Source organism: Hypanus sabinus, chromosome 7 (assembly GCF_030144855.1).
Source record: "Hypanus sabinus isolate sHypSab1 chromosome 7, sHypSab1.hap1, whole genome shotgun sequence".
Lineage (NCBI taxonomy): Eukaryota > Metazoa > Chordata > Chondrichthyes > Myliobatiformes > Dasyatidae > Hypanus > Hypanus sabinus.
The window spans coordinates 29,133,935-29,148,998 of record NC_082712.1 but is presented as its reverse complement, the minus strand read 5'-3'; the positions used below and the strand labels follow the sequence as shown (position 1 = coordinate 29,148,998).

At 41.4% G+C, this 15,064-nt stretch overlaps 1 protein-coding gene and 1 long non-coding RNA gene across 4 annotated transcripts in view; one reads left to right on the top strand and one right to left on the bottom strand.

The window, feature by feature from the left end:
* Positions 1-734: 734 nt before the first annotated feature.
* On the bottom strand, positions 735-3,608 carry LOC132396299 (uncharacterized). Of its 2 annotated transcripts, XR_009512934.1 has the most exons (3): positions 3,579-3,603; positions 1,678-2,249; positions 735-1,587 (listed from the first exon to the last, which is right to left on the bottom strand). It is a non-coding gene; the product is annotated as an uncharacterized LOC132396299 (long non-coding RNA). The 2 variants fall into 2 exon arrangements; XR_009512935.1 differs by having other exon boundaries at positions 735-1,800; positions 3,579-3,608.
* Positions 3,609-3,717: 109 nt separating this feature from the next.
* dctd (dCMP deaminase) overlaps positions 3,718-15,064 on the top strand; it is a 60,883-nt gene continuing 49,536 nt past the window's right edge. For both annotated transcript variants that reach the window (XM_059973825.1, XM_059973823.1), the window contains exons 1-2: positions 3,718-3,823; positions 11,262-11,370. In XM_059973825.1, the coding sequence (XP_059829808.1) occupies positions 3,768-3,823; positions 11,262-11,370 (165 nt within the window). In that variant the 5' untranslated portion in view covers positions 3,718-3,767. The remainder of the gene's footprint in view (positions 3,824-11,261; positions 11,371-15,064) is intronic.

The window sequence follows — 15,064 nt, the reverse complement described above, 5'->3', positions numbered from 1 at the left end:
CCTTGAGATGGCAGAATCCATGGGTTTGGATGGCACTGCATATGATATTGTAACTTATTGCGACTTGTATTAAGTAGATAAACTATGTAGTTATATATAATTTGGTGTAAGCCTCATATAAGATGTGATAGCTGCTCACAGCATAGATATTGGAAGAAATTTGTGGTATAATATACCAGTAAGTGTCTGTTTGCCTTTAGGGAGAATTTGCCTGCCTCTGTGTTAGAAAACACATTAGAGAAACATGCTTGTCTCTTTACAAATACAGTATTTGTTTAACAATCAATTATTATGTTTAAATAATTAGCTGTCTTCCATTATCTCAATGAGTAAAGGAGAAAAAGATACTGAGATTAATGGAAAAGACTCAGGCATATATTTATAAAATGTCTGGATATGTGACAGATCCAAATATACAGAAACAACTATTTCATGCTCCTCCACACTTATGTACTAGAAATTACATAAAGCAATCCTAAATCTTGAATCAAAATTGGATAAAAATTAAGTTAGGTGTTTTAAAAGAGCTGTAAAAACATAGTTCTAGAAATGCAAGGACACAAACTATTGAAGATAGCAGGATAAAACATTATGGGAACCTTTATTAGCAGAGAAATGGACTCCAAAACTTAAGAAGTAATTCCATACATCTATAGAGAGTTAGTTAGTCCTTGGGTTGATCTAGCTAGTTCTGGGCAGGACTCTTTTGGAAGGGTGACATGGTCTTAGGGAAGTTATAAAAAAATGAAAACAACTCCATGGACTAGGAACTTCTTTCATGTTGAAGAAGTGGGAAGCTTGTTGTTGTTCACTTTGAAGGAGAGCAAGCTAATAGATTTAATAGAAGAGTTCAGGGTTTAAGGCAACAGAGAAGATCATTAGAAAAATAAAATAACACAGCATGGTTTTGACCTGAATGTCCTGACCGAGGGAGAGCTGGAAACCGTTTCAATTTTAATATTCAAAATAGTTTGAAAAAAAAGATGGTGTGCAGGGAAGTAGGGCTATCAATGAGTTAGCCCAGCCCTTGTAAGCTGAATGCTCCCCTTTTAGGCTGCATCATGTTATGTATATAGGGATGTCGAACAATTTGATGATGGACTAAGAAAAAGACCTCAAACAGAGGTCCCTGCAGTACTTTCAATGTACATTTTGAAACAGCATAGACTTCTTTTTACCTTTCTCAATATTCACCACCCGACATTTAAGTTCAAGTTTAATTGTCATTCAACCATATGCGAGTACCGGCAAACAAAGCAGTTTTCCTCTGGGGACAAGATGCAAAACACAGTACAAACAGCCATACACTGAACAAGGCACATATAAGATAGCAGTGAACATTCAGTCACACAGAAGTATACAAAATAGCCCAAGTCCCTAAGTCCATGAGAGTTTTTGGCAAGAGCATGTCCACTGAAGAGTGTAGATGAATGCGATACAGCTTGTCTTCTACTGAAGGGCAGCACCGATGCCAGCACGGATGCCACGCCACTCTAACTCCAGGCAGCTGCAAACAGGCAACATTGCAGCGTGAGGCTTCTCTGCGCTCCAACCAAGGCCATACAGCTCTGCCACCGTTAGTCCCACCTATAAACCAGTGGGCATACAGCATTTCACACTACTAATGTCCAACAGGGCCTTGCAATGACTAGAAAAATTACTAAGACTATCACTCACTGTTAGGCTGCACACCACCTTTGTGCCCCAATTCAGCAACACAGTCTGCACCGAGTCCAGCTCCTCCACCAACAAGCAACACGTTGATTGGGTAGACCTGCAGTACTTAATGTCCATCAGTGTCTTGCGATCATAAAAAAGAAAGTAACAGCTTTAGCTGGCCCCATAGAGGCCAGTACATATGAGCGCATTGCCATCTTACCAGACATCACATTCATTGGAACATAATTCATAAAGTGGAGCAGAACACAGTATCACTACCATTTTTGTACATATAGCCTTAATAATCAGAGATGTATTTCTAGGCATGGGAATACAAAAGCTGAAAATGATTAGCTGTGGGATTTGATTTTGCACTTATCATCCATCCATAGAGATTTCCAATCACCTCAAGAAATATAAAAGTGAGTCTTCTGAGGAGTGCCATTAAAAACTTATTCTAACATTTCTGCATAATTTATAATGTTCACAATGAAGTACCACTTTAGGTCTCATAGATGAAATAGTCCAACAAAAAGTGACAGCTATTTTCATTCCTATCCATACAAGTGCAGCCTTCGTTTATGGCTTACCTGCAGAGAAAAAGGATATAAAATAGTCAGGGATGGAATCAGAGGCTGAATTTATACTCTTACTGGTACATCAATACAGAATGGATTATAGAGTACAGCTTATATCCTTTAAAAAATAATCACTGTCACATGGATTGGGTTTTACACTAGATGGATTTTAATTCCACTTCTACATGAAGCAGGCTGTCAAGAAATGAATTCCCTTGCCATTTTTAAACTTACTGCCGACCTTTTCTGGGATGAAGTGAGAATGATGGCCCTTGACATTAACCAACCGAGTAGTCAGTTTTGACCGAGTTTGGCAGCATGGAAACCTGGTAAAATTGAAGTCAATGGGCATTGGGGGAAGATGCTAGAATGCTTGGTAATTCCTCACACAATGAAAGATAGCTGTGGATTGTTGAATGTCAATCAATCCAGCTGCAGGATATCAATGGATGAGATCCTCAGCACAGTGTTTTACTCTCAACAATCGTCACCTGTTTCAGCAATGAAAATCAAAAGCAAACTACAGACATTAAAGATCCAAGATAAAACAGAAAATACAATACTTAGATCAGGTAACATCTGAAGAAGGCAACCAGAATTGGAGATTGAAGACACATTTCCAGAACTAGGAGAGGAAGATAGACCAGGTAGTTTTAAGTTGCAGAGAAGTTATCTGCAGGGAGTAGTGGAATGAATAGTACATGTGCTGCTATTTGGTTAAGTGAGTTGAAAAGTCAGTTAGAGGAAGAAAATGCAAGCAGGGAAGTGTAATGCATTGCTAACAGCAGAGCTGAGAGACATGCTCAGTAGGCCAGACTGTACTTACAGTGAGAGAGAAACTGAATCAAAATTGCAGATGGATACCATAAGGCAATAGAGCAGAATTAGGCCATCACGTCTGCTCTGCCATTCCATCCTGCTTGATTTATTATCCCTTTCAACACACTCTCCGGCCTTCTCCCATAACTTTTGATGCCCTTACTAATCCAGGCACAATTTATTGCCTCAGCCACAGTCCAATACGTAGCTCCACATTTTTGTGTGGAAGGGCCATATCACTTGTATCAACCCAAACCCAGCCTTTTCAGACTGAGTTTTCATTTGCAACGATTGAAGGCAGTTATGTGGGACGCAGGTTCCCATTGCAGCAAGGTCCGACAGTGGGGAGAAGCGGCCTTGCGCCAGGTTCCCGAGGCAACGCTGTGACTGTATCTTTAACAATGATAATGGCTCTTTCTCAATGCTAGCGCTCCCCCTGTTCCTAGCTAACGCAGGAATGCAAACACATTCTTAATTCAGCCGACACGCGGACGAGAAAGCGACGAAAGTCAACGGCCCCACCTTCATCCTTTGGTCCAAAATTCACCCCGCCCACCGAGTGGGACCGTCTTGCTCCCAATTGGACGTAAGGCAGAGACTGGCAGTCGGTAAGCACCAATCGGAGCGCGGGAGCGGGAAAAGCGCGCCAACCGATGAGAGGAAGTGAGTGAGTCAAGTGTGTGTGGACGGGCGACTGGGGATAGTTTTGTGATGCTCGGGTCGGGCGCCGCCGAGCAGGAGATGCCCCATCAAAACGATGTAGACAGGTAATATTTGTTATAACTGAACAGAAACAGCTAGTAACGGAGTGATATCTCTCAGTAAAACCTTCGGCCTGTCTTGAGGCCAGCAGGAACGAACCGTGTTACAAAAGAAACAACGCCTTCGGACGACCGTGTCCATACTGATCTGATCAGGGACTTTCCATCTATTATTCATTCCATTTAAAAGCACTTGGTCTGTAGCGATAATTCGGCATTCACTCACATCTCCAAATGACTTTCGACTTTTGTGAATGTCGCTGCTCTTTGCCTTCACCTATCATCCCAGATTCTGTTGCTATCTCCGGCGTCTCCTCTCCCACCTGACTTCATCTGCCCTTCGCCCCTTCCTCACCTAGATCCATCTATCGCTTGCCAGCTCTTAACTTCACCCCTCCCTCTCAACTCTCTCCTGCTAGTTCCTCTTTGAGTCCAACCTGAAATGTTAATTGTCCATTACCCTCATAGTGCATCCTTTCAGCAACTTACTTTTTACTGCAGATGCCAGCATCTGATTGCATTCAAGTCAGGAGTAAAAGAAAAATATCGAGATATCTTATAAATGTCCTGCCTTAAACCTATGCCTTCTATGATGCGAATACGAATTTATTAACCTTACGCCTGGTATTAATGTCTCATATGTTTCCGTGTGTCTGTGTCTCCTATCTGTATTTCCTCTGTGGACGGGAGATATCACAGGGCTATTTGAACAGGAAAAACTTTCTAAGTACCAACTGGCCTCTTAGACATTTATACCATATAGTATAAATTACAGCAGTTCTTGGAAATAAGTAACCTAACTACCACCACTTTCCTCAACAATACATAAGTTGAGGAATACATAATACATAAGTAATACATAATGGCCTCTGTAAGACCATTTTTAGGAAGTTGCGTTTCAAGGCAAGTATGAATTTTGCTTGCTGTGATGCGACATTTGAAACCTGTATCTTGTCTCCAGGTTATAAATAATTGGCAACAAATTATTACCAACAAACAAGAAAAAATCTGCAGATGCTGGAAATCCAAGCACACACACAAAATGTTTAGGGAACACAGCAGGCCAGGAAAAGAGTACAGTCAATGTTTCAGGCTGAGACCCTTTGGTGGAACTAAAGGGAAAAAAAAGCTGAGGGGTAGATTTAATAGGTGAGAGAAGTACAAAGTGATAGGTGGAACCTGAAGGGGAGAGGGATGAAATAAAGAGCTTGGAAGTTGATTGGTGAAAGAGCAATTGTTGATTGCTCCTCCCTCCACCCAACCAGGGATAGGGTTCCTCTTGTCCTCATCTACCACTCCACCAGCCTCTGCAACTTCTGCTATCTCCAACGGGATCCCACCACCGAGCACATCTTCCCTCCCCTCCCCCACTTTCTGCTTTCCATAGGGATCGCTCCCTTCATGAATTCCTTATCCATTTGCCCCTCCCCACTGATCCCCCCCCCCCGTACTTATCCTTACAAACAAAGCAAGTACTATTATTTGCCCCTATATCTCCCTCACTACCACTCAGCCCCAACAGTTCTTCCAGGTGAGGCGACAGACACTTCACCGGTGTCAATTTTACTCTTTCCCATAGGTCCTTGATGGTCTTTTTTTCCATATTTTGCAACTTATTTCTACAGAAGTGCCTATCCCAATTTCCCATTCAGCTGCTCCAATGTTTCTGTTTGTGTGGCCTTTCCAGTTGGGCCAAAAATCCTTTTTCTTTGCTGTACAACTGTGCAAGATTGAGAAACTTTTAAAAACAAAATAGACGGGCACTTGACAGGAAACAATTTGCAGTATTATAGGGAAAAAGCGGGCAAAGGGAACTGATGGCATTGTGCAATTTTTACACATTAAAGACTCAGTAGGGCAAATCATTGCCTTCAGTGCCTGAAACATTCTTGGTTTTGAACTCTAATAGTAGGTCTATACCTTTTTCCCTCAACTTGTTTGTCAGCTACTATGCTAATTCACTGAACTAAATGTGTTTTAAATGGGCTCAGAGAGTGGGTTTCGTGGGAAGGAAGTGGTTGAGGAATTAAAAATATTGGAGAAATAGAAATGCTTCCATGTCTTCAGTCACATGATGGAAGCTCTTAAAGGTGATGTCACGTGGTTGTGTGTTTTATAAAACAACTTAATATTGTATATGAGGTTGGTAGGTGAATTGATAAATACTCAGAGCTATGATGAGATGCTAGTTGAATGTAAACCCAAACTCTTTCTAAGTTTTCCTAACTGATCAGAATGCTGACTTTGAGTAAATTATACTGCCAAAGCCCAGCAAAATCACGTCACACTTCTCAGCAGTTTAGATAAGGAACTGTTGTCTTTTGTCTTGCAAGCAATCTGAACAAACCTGTGCTGTTAATAATTTTCAGTATCGCTGCTTTAGTTTGTGACAAAAAATCAATATCCAGTAGTGTGGTTAAAATAGCTTTCACAAAAACATTTATTTACCTCTGAACTACAATAATCTAACAACAAAACTTGAATGAAAAAAACCCATAAAACCAAGAAGTACATAAGGAGAATGAATATGATTCTTTTTAAGCAGAAAATGTAAAGCTTAAGACCACCTAACTACCTTGATACAGTTTAGGTTCAGTGTATTTAAGAACTGGCAATGTAGATGCTTTTCAATTTTTGACTATAGCTCACACTGACCATTAAAAAAATATATTGATAAACATCTCTGGTGAATTTAAGTGTATCTCATAATATATTGGAACATTAGGCAACTTGTTTTAAAGAGTTCTGATTGAAGGTATTTACTAAAAATGTTAACTCTTTCTCCCTAAATGCTGCTGGACTTGCTGAGTACTTCCATCATTTACAACTTTTACTTCAGATTTTCAAAATAGGAAGCTTTCTTTGTTTTTCAACTTAGTTTCCTACCTTATATGAAATTTGGGGTTTAGTTTTGCATTTGATCTGTGTCAGTGCAATTGCAAGAAATTTACTCTTCACATGGATGGAACCATTGCAAGGGGCTGAGAAGCATTTGAGGCAAAGGTCACAGATGGTCATACTGAGCATGAAAAGTATCTTGGCTTATTTGCTTACGTAGTACACTTCTGCACCTGAGTGTCCTTGACCTTTTGAACAGGATATTTCAATCACATTGCCAAGTGTAAAGTACATGTAACCCCCTGGGTCGCCTCAGGCTCGCTCAGCTCGTTCTTGTCTAGGGGGAGCAGCCTTCGGCCCCGCCAAACTGGGTAATCAGCTGGTGTGGATGCTGTGTGATGTCCCCGCCTCACCCAAAAACAGACAGTACACCATATGCGATTAAATGAGTACAATTTATAAAGGTTACTATAACTAAGTGATTAATAATGATACAGTATATATGAAGAGAAAATTAAAGAAAAGGCACCAAACTTATCAAAGTCCAAACCACTTCGTGCACAGCCATTGGAGCTCAATTTCTGAAGTCTTCTGGCCACCATTCGATCCCCTTCGAACTCCTCGACTCGCAGCTCAGGACCCTCCGAACTCCTCGGACTCTCCAAACAGCTCAGGACCCTCCGAGTGGTCAACCAAGCACATCTAGCTTCATCCCCCCCCCCCCTCCTCGGAGAATCTCCCGGCCTCGGACCCCCCTTTGGGGTCCGATCCTCGCCCAGCTTAGAGCATTGCGTCCTCTCTCTCGACCCCCTCGCGCCGATCTGCCCAAAAGCCCGTCAACAAAAGCTTACAGACTCAGAAGAAAGAACATTAATCCCCATTTGGTTTACAAAGGAATACCATTCTCGTTATCAGTAAATTAGCATTCCTGCTAGTTAACAAAAAAGAAGAAACCCTCTTTACATACACATGAAATTTCATTTTTGTACAGCAAATATCAGCAGGTGTTATTGATGAGTCTTAGCAACCCCCTCCCCTGCTACAATTAAACTTGAAATACAGGTGTTCCCCATTTTTCGAACGTTCGCTTTACGACAACAGGCTGTTACAAAAGACCTACATTACTACCTGTTTTCATTAACCAAAGAGGATTTTAGCTTTTACGAAAAAAAGACGCCCGCTTCATACGTGTGTTTACCCCGAGAAAGACTACAATGACCGTGAAGCCTTGTGCAGGCAGTTGTTTGCGCACGTGTGTACGTATTTGTATACGTGCATAGGCATGTAAGTGCACATGCGTGTATGTGCCAATTATTTTTCTCTCCAAATCGATTCTGGCTCGCTGTCTTCCCGAGTTTGGTAAGTGAAACTACACCGTACATACAATATTTATACTTTATATAGGGTGTATATTTATCATATCATTCCTGCTTTTACTATATGTTAGTGTTACTTTAGGTTTTGTGTGTTATTTGCTTTGATTTGGTAGGTTATTTTTTTTGGGTCTGGGAACACTCAAAAAATTTTTCCCATATGAATTAATGGTAGCTGCTTCTTTGATTTACGACATTTCGGTTTACGAACGGTTTCATAGGAACACTCTACCTTCGGATTGTGGGGGAAACCTGTACTCAGCAGGTCAGGCAGTTTCTATGGCAAGAGAAACAATTAAATTTCAGGTTGATGATTTTTCTTAAGAATTGGGATATTCTGCCATCTGATTTCTAAATGGACATTGGACCCATGAACAATACCTTACTACTTAATTTATTTGTTTTTGCACTACTTGTTTTAACTATTTAATATGCATATGCTGTATATACTTACTGTAATTCAGTTTTTTTTTACTATTTTATGATGTATTGCATTGTGCTGTTGCTGCAAGTTTAACACATTTCACGACATATGCCAGTGATATTAAATCTGATTCTGAAAAAATGTTTTAAGTGCTAAAGTGGCTAAGGTTCAGTGAAGGGTGTAATGTTATTCTGGCTTTCTAGCCTCTGTAGAATCTAATGTGTTTACAATGTTCTAACTTAGATCTCAAAGACTAGTACTTGCTACTACATAATCTGCCTCGATTCAGAAGGCATTTGATAAGGTCCCACATAGAAGATTGGTGGGTAAAATCAAAGCTCAGGGCATCGGGGGCAAGGCATTGACATGGATAGAAAAACTGGTTGGCAGATAGAAAGCAAAGGGTAGTGGAGAATGGGTGTTTCTCGGAATGGCAGGTGGTGACTAGTGGGGTGCCACAGGGCTCGGTATTGGGACCACAGCTGTTTACTATTTATGTTAACAATTTAGATGAAGGCATAAAAAATAACATCAGCAAATTTGCTGAAGATACTAAGCTGGGTGGCAGTGTGACATGTGATTAGGATGTTAGGAGAATTCAGGGTGACTTGGATAGGCTGGGTGAGTGGGCAGATACTTGGCAGATGACGCTTAATGTGAATAAGTGTGAGGTTATCCACTTTGGGAGTAAGAACAGGACGGCAGATTATTATCTGAACGATGTAGAGTTCGGTAAGGGAGAAATACAAAGAGATCTCGGAGTCCTTGTTCATCAGTCATTGAAGGTGAATGAGCAAGTGCAGCAGGCAGTGAAGAAGGCTAATAGAATGTTGGCCTTTATTACAAAGGGAATTGAGTACAAGAGCAAGGAAATCCTCTTGCATTTGTACAGAGCCCTGGTGAGACCACACCTGGAGTATTGTGTACAGTTTTGGTCTCCAGGGTTAAGGAAGGACATCCTAGCTGTAGAGGAAGTGCAGCGTAGATTCACGAGGTTAATTCCTGGGATGTCTGGACTGTCTTACGCAGATAGGTTAGAGAGACTGGGCTTGTACATGCTGGAATTAAGGAGATTGAGAGGGGATCTGATTGAAACATAAGGATTATTAAGGGATTGGACAAGATAGAGGCAGGAAATATGTTCCAGATGCTGGGAGAGTCCAGTACCAGAGGGCATGGTTTGAGAATAAGGGGTAGGTCATTTAGGACAGAGTTGAGGAAAAACTTCTCCCAGAGAGTTGTGGGGGTCTGGAATGCACTGCCTCGGAAGGTAGTGGAGGCCAATTCTCTGGATGCTTTCAAGAAGAAGCTAGATAGGTATCTTATGGATAGGGGAATCAAGGGATATGGGGACAAGGCAGGAACCGGGTATTGATAGTAGTTGATCAGCCGTGATCTCAAAATGGCGGAGCAGGCTCGAAGGGTCGAATGGTCTACTTCTGCACCTATTGTCTATGATCTCACATAGGATCCATTTACAGACCATTGATGTTTTAAAATCACTACTCATGATCAAAGCCAAGCTTACACATTAGACACAAAATGCTGGTGGAACACAGCAGGCCAGGCAGCATCTATAGGGAGAAGCACTGTTGACGTTTCGGGCCACGATCCTTCGTCAGGACTAACTGAAAGGAAAGATACTAAGAGATTTGAAAGTAGGAGGGGGAGGGGAAGTGCAAAATGATAGGAGAAGACCGGAGGGGGTGGGATGAAGCTAAGAGTTGGAAAGGTGATTGGCAAAAGTGATACAGAGCTGGAGAAGGGAAAGGATCATGGGTTGGGAGGCCTCGGGAGAAAGAAAGGGGGAGGGGGGAGTACCAGAGGGAAATGGAGAACAGGCAGAGTGATGAGCAGAGAGAGAGAAAAAAAACAAACAATGAAATATGTCAGGGATGGGGTAAGAAGGGGAGGAGGGGTATAAACAGAAGCCAGAGAAGTCATTGTTCATGCTACCAGGTTGGAGGCTCCTCCAACCTGAGTCTGGCTTCATCTTGACAGTTGAGGAGGCCATGGATAGACATATCAGAATGGGCATGGGACGTGGAATTAAAATGTATGGCCACTGGGAGATCCTGCTTTCTCTGGCGGACAGGGCAGCGAAATGGTCTCCCAGACTGCGCAGACTGAGAGACTGTTTCGCTGAACACCCACGCTCTGTCTGACATATGTCCTGACATATTGTTTTCTCTCTCTCTCTCTCTCTCTCTCTCTCTCTCTCTCTGGCTGTTCTCCATCTCCCTCTGGTGCTCCCCTCCCCGTTTCTTTCTCCCTAAGCCTCCCGTCCCATGATCCTTTCCCTTCTCCAGCTCTGTATCACTTTTTCCAATCACCTTTCCAGCTCTTAGCTTCATCCCACCCCCTCTGGTCTTCTATCATTTCACATTTCCCCCTCCTACTTTCAAATCTCTTAGTATCTTTCCTTTCAGTTAGTCCTGACAAAGGGTCGTGGCCCGGATCGTCAACAGTGCTTCTCCCTATAGAGGCTGCTGCTTTCCACCAGCATTTTGTGTGTGTTGTTTGAATTTCCAGCATCTGCAGATTTCCTCGTGCCTACACATTAGCATGTGTTTGCAGCCCAATTGAATCTGCCCCCTCTCCCCCTGTGTGTCACTGATCTCTGTGCCTGAACCTTTCTTTTGCTTAGTTCTGTGTGAGTGATCCCCTGCAACACGCTGATTCTGTGTAAGGCTTCTCTTGATTTCTCTCTGTTGACCAAATTGGTTTGTGTATCAAACAATACAAAATTAATGTTTGCAATGTGCTTCTAACTTTACCTGATGTGTGCTAATGTTCAATTTTGTTTCAGAGGTGATGCAGCAAAATGCAGAAAACGAGAAGATTATCTTGAGTGGTCAGAATATTTTATGGCAGTGGCTTTTCTATCAGCCCAGAGGAGCAAAGACCCAAACTCCCAGGTATGAGGAGCTGCAGCTTGCCTCCTTGGTATTTCAAGACAAGTCATTTTATTGTCATTTTGACCATAACTGCTGGTACAGTACATAGTAAAAATGAGACAACGTTTTTTCAGGACCATGGTGTTACATGACACAGTACAAAAACTAGACTGAACTACGTAAAAATCAACACAGGAAAAAAAATTAGACTACAGACCTACCCAGGACTGCATAAAGTGCACAAAACAGTGCAAGCATTACAATAAATAATAAACAAGACATTGATTTGTGTACATGATGTGGAATGCTGTTCCTGTTTCTCATTGACCTTGAATTAAATGAGAAATATCTGAAATGGGTTGTATTGTTAGCAACTGGGTATCTCACCATTAATTCAAGTCATCTTAATGATTCCTTCTCCCTCTTCTCCTGCTCTTTTTTGAAAGCAATGCAGACCATGATCTTCATTTAGAAATCAGAGCTGGGCCTTTTAGAGTCACAACAGAGCCAGAGGTGAGGTTACCTATTTGGAGCGGGTTGTTTCCCTTTGTCTGAAGGGATAGTGGAATTGGGAACTAAATAATCTTTAGGGAGAATTTGTTTTATTTTGGAATGTTGTAGAGGTGGACATGGGATAGGGATCCATTCTGAAGCTCTTTCAAAGAGCTGTCACAGGCAAGGTTGTCCAAGTAGCTTCTTTCATACTGTCACTGTATGACACGGCTTGTGTCTACGTGCATTCCATTACATACACTCAGGTATTTTCATGCTAGAGTTCATTTCCTCCTGAATTATTTCTTAATTTGGAATTTGTATTCATTTATTACTCTGGTAATGTTTACTCTTTTACTATGTGTTGAAACTAATGAAATGATAATACCATACAGAGAGCCCTTTGCTAAATTAAAATGCCTGTGAAAATAAAAAAGATCTGCAGATGAAAGAAAGAGAAAATATGAGCAGAGAGTGTTGGAAACACTGAGTAGGCCAGGCACCTTCTGCAGAAAGAGGAGCTGTTAACATTTCTTCAGGGCATTTTCTTTTTACAGATCTGCCAGACCTGCATTTTCTGATTATTTTTTTAAATCGTAAAATGCCTGTTGCCTGTCTTCGTATGATGAGTGCTTAACTGAATATTCACGGAATATATTTCTTTTAATGCCATTTAATATCACATGTTTAATTAAACTCAGTTATGAAATAAATGATAAATGTGTGAAATTTATTCATTAAATTCTGGAAAAAAAAACTGCTGTGCTGTTGAAAATTGGTTGATCTGAACTAGAGAAATTTTATGTGCAAGCAGCCCCTTCACTGACAGGCTGGATATTTCACAAATCCCTGCTAAGAAATTCTGAGATATAGAATAAAAATTTGCCTCACAGAATTTGTAAATTTTATTTTAACTCCACGTGTCTTGAGATGTGTACAGATGATGTGGCTTTGTGTTGTGTAAAATCATAATATAGATGGCTTTCTGGAAATGTACCCTCCCCACCCCTGTTGTTTGTATGCTTCTGGGTGGCTAAATGCTTGTTAGGAAGTTCACATTTGTTCCCAAAAAGATTTTTATTCTTGAAAGGTTGTTTTCCATGATACAAATACTCTGAACTGACATCAGTAATAATATAGTACTATATGTAAGATTTTTTTTTCTGAGGTGGTTTATAACATCACTGGCTTGAAAGATGGTAGTTCAGTTGAGAATAATCAAGTTTAAGTAACCTCCATGTCTCTTGAAGCTCCTGTGTAAGGACCAGTGAACAAATTTGATTCTTTGTCTCTATAAAATCTCTTGAGTAGCTTTACTACTGCAAGTCTGGGCCATGTTTTCTCTTAACTTCGTGGCTTTTGGACCATTCTAAGTTGCTTCTAGTCTCTACCATGTAGCCAATTTTTTTTGCTCTCTACTGCACTAGGACATCATCCAAATTCCATACAGTTTTTGAAATTTATTCTCCTTTCAACCCATGACAGCAGGCAGATTTGATGTGAATTTGTTGGCTTTGCAGGCTTCTCCCAAGATGCAAACACTACACTTATTCACACAGAAATTGATAGGTTTCTCAAATGGATCTTAACAGAATTAGAAACAAGATTTGGGGGAATTATGATAGTAAAAGATCCACCAAGATTTTAGTTTTGGAATAGTAAAGTAGACTCAAAGGGCTAAAAGGCCTGCTCTTGGGTTTTGTTCTTTGCATAAATTTCCCCAGCAGCTTCTGTCGTCGTTTCTCGTGCCCCACAGGACAAAATTGGCGTAGTCGGCAGGATAGCCCAGGGTTACAGATGATGCCTTTTCATATGCATAGTACAGCGCCGCCAATCCCTGATAACAGGGTGGATACCCCTGAGCCACCTCATCTAGTCTCGTACTGTAGTATGCTATCGGCTGCTTTGCTTTTCCTGTAGGCCTGTCTTTTGTGTTAGAACTGCTGTGACATAACCCTCCTGTCGGTTGGATACATACAAATGAAAAACCTTCTCGTAGTCAGGCAAAGCTAATGCTGGTGCTGACTGCAATTCCTGCTTAATAGTATTGAAAGCTATCTCCACCTCTCCATTCCACTGTAAGCTGTTCTTCAAATTTGTATGTCCTGCTTCTTTCATTATCTTTCTCAAAGGTGCCACAATCTCAGCATATTCTCCTATCCAATCTGAGCTGTACCCTGCCATTCCCAAAAACGTCATCATCTGCCCTACAGTCTGGGGTTTGGGGGCCTTAGTTATTGCCTCAATCTGATCTGGAGCTATCGCCTTCACTCCCTTGGATATTACCCTGCCTAAGTATTCCACTTGCTGCTTGCAAAATTGCAGTTTCTGTTTGGATACTTTATGTTCTCCGTGCGCCAGCTTCTCTAACAGAGTTACAGTGTCCTGCTCACACTGTTCCTCACTGTGGGAGCAAATCAACAGGTTATCCACATACTGTAACAATGTACTTTCCAATGGCATGCCCTCTAGGTCTGCCTTCAACACTTGATTAAAAATGTGTGGTAAATGTTTAAATCCTTGCAGCATTCTGGTATAGGTATACTGAGCACCTCTGTAAGTAAATGCAAACAGATACTGACACTGATCGGCTGGAGCAGGGGTCGGCAACGTTTACCACTGAAAGAGCCAATATGGACCCATTTCCCACAGAAAAGAAAACACTGGGAGCCACAAAATGAAATAACACTGCATACAACGGGTTTTTTTTGCCTTTATGCTATGTATAAACAAACTATAATGTGTTGCATTTATGAAATTGATGAACTCCTGCAGAGAAAACGAAATTACATTTCTGCATGCAACAAAAACATTTTGAACTCCGAAAAAAAAGACGTTGGGTTGAAGGTTACTCCGTAGGTAGCCTACCTTGGATCGAAGAATTAAAAGAATGCGCGCACTGGCGGGTGTCAGGCATTGGCAGTTGTGATGTATATTAATAGCGATAAAAACACTTTGTAGCGGTGTGCTACACGCAGCGCTAAAATAAAGACTGCAGTCAAAGGTAACTTTATTCGAACTAAACAGCCTTGCTTTAAAGCCTCCCTCAACCCGTCCCCGTGGGCGCGGATGCTCCAAAAGACACGTACTCACAAACCCCCATAGGCTATCTCCCTTAGCCAGAACGGTGGCTAATTGTGAGCCGGTTCGGATGTGCCAGGAAACGGTGTCTCCGCAAAGTTTTCAGATTGTACAAGATCACCATAATCTTCAAATTTCGAAT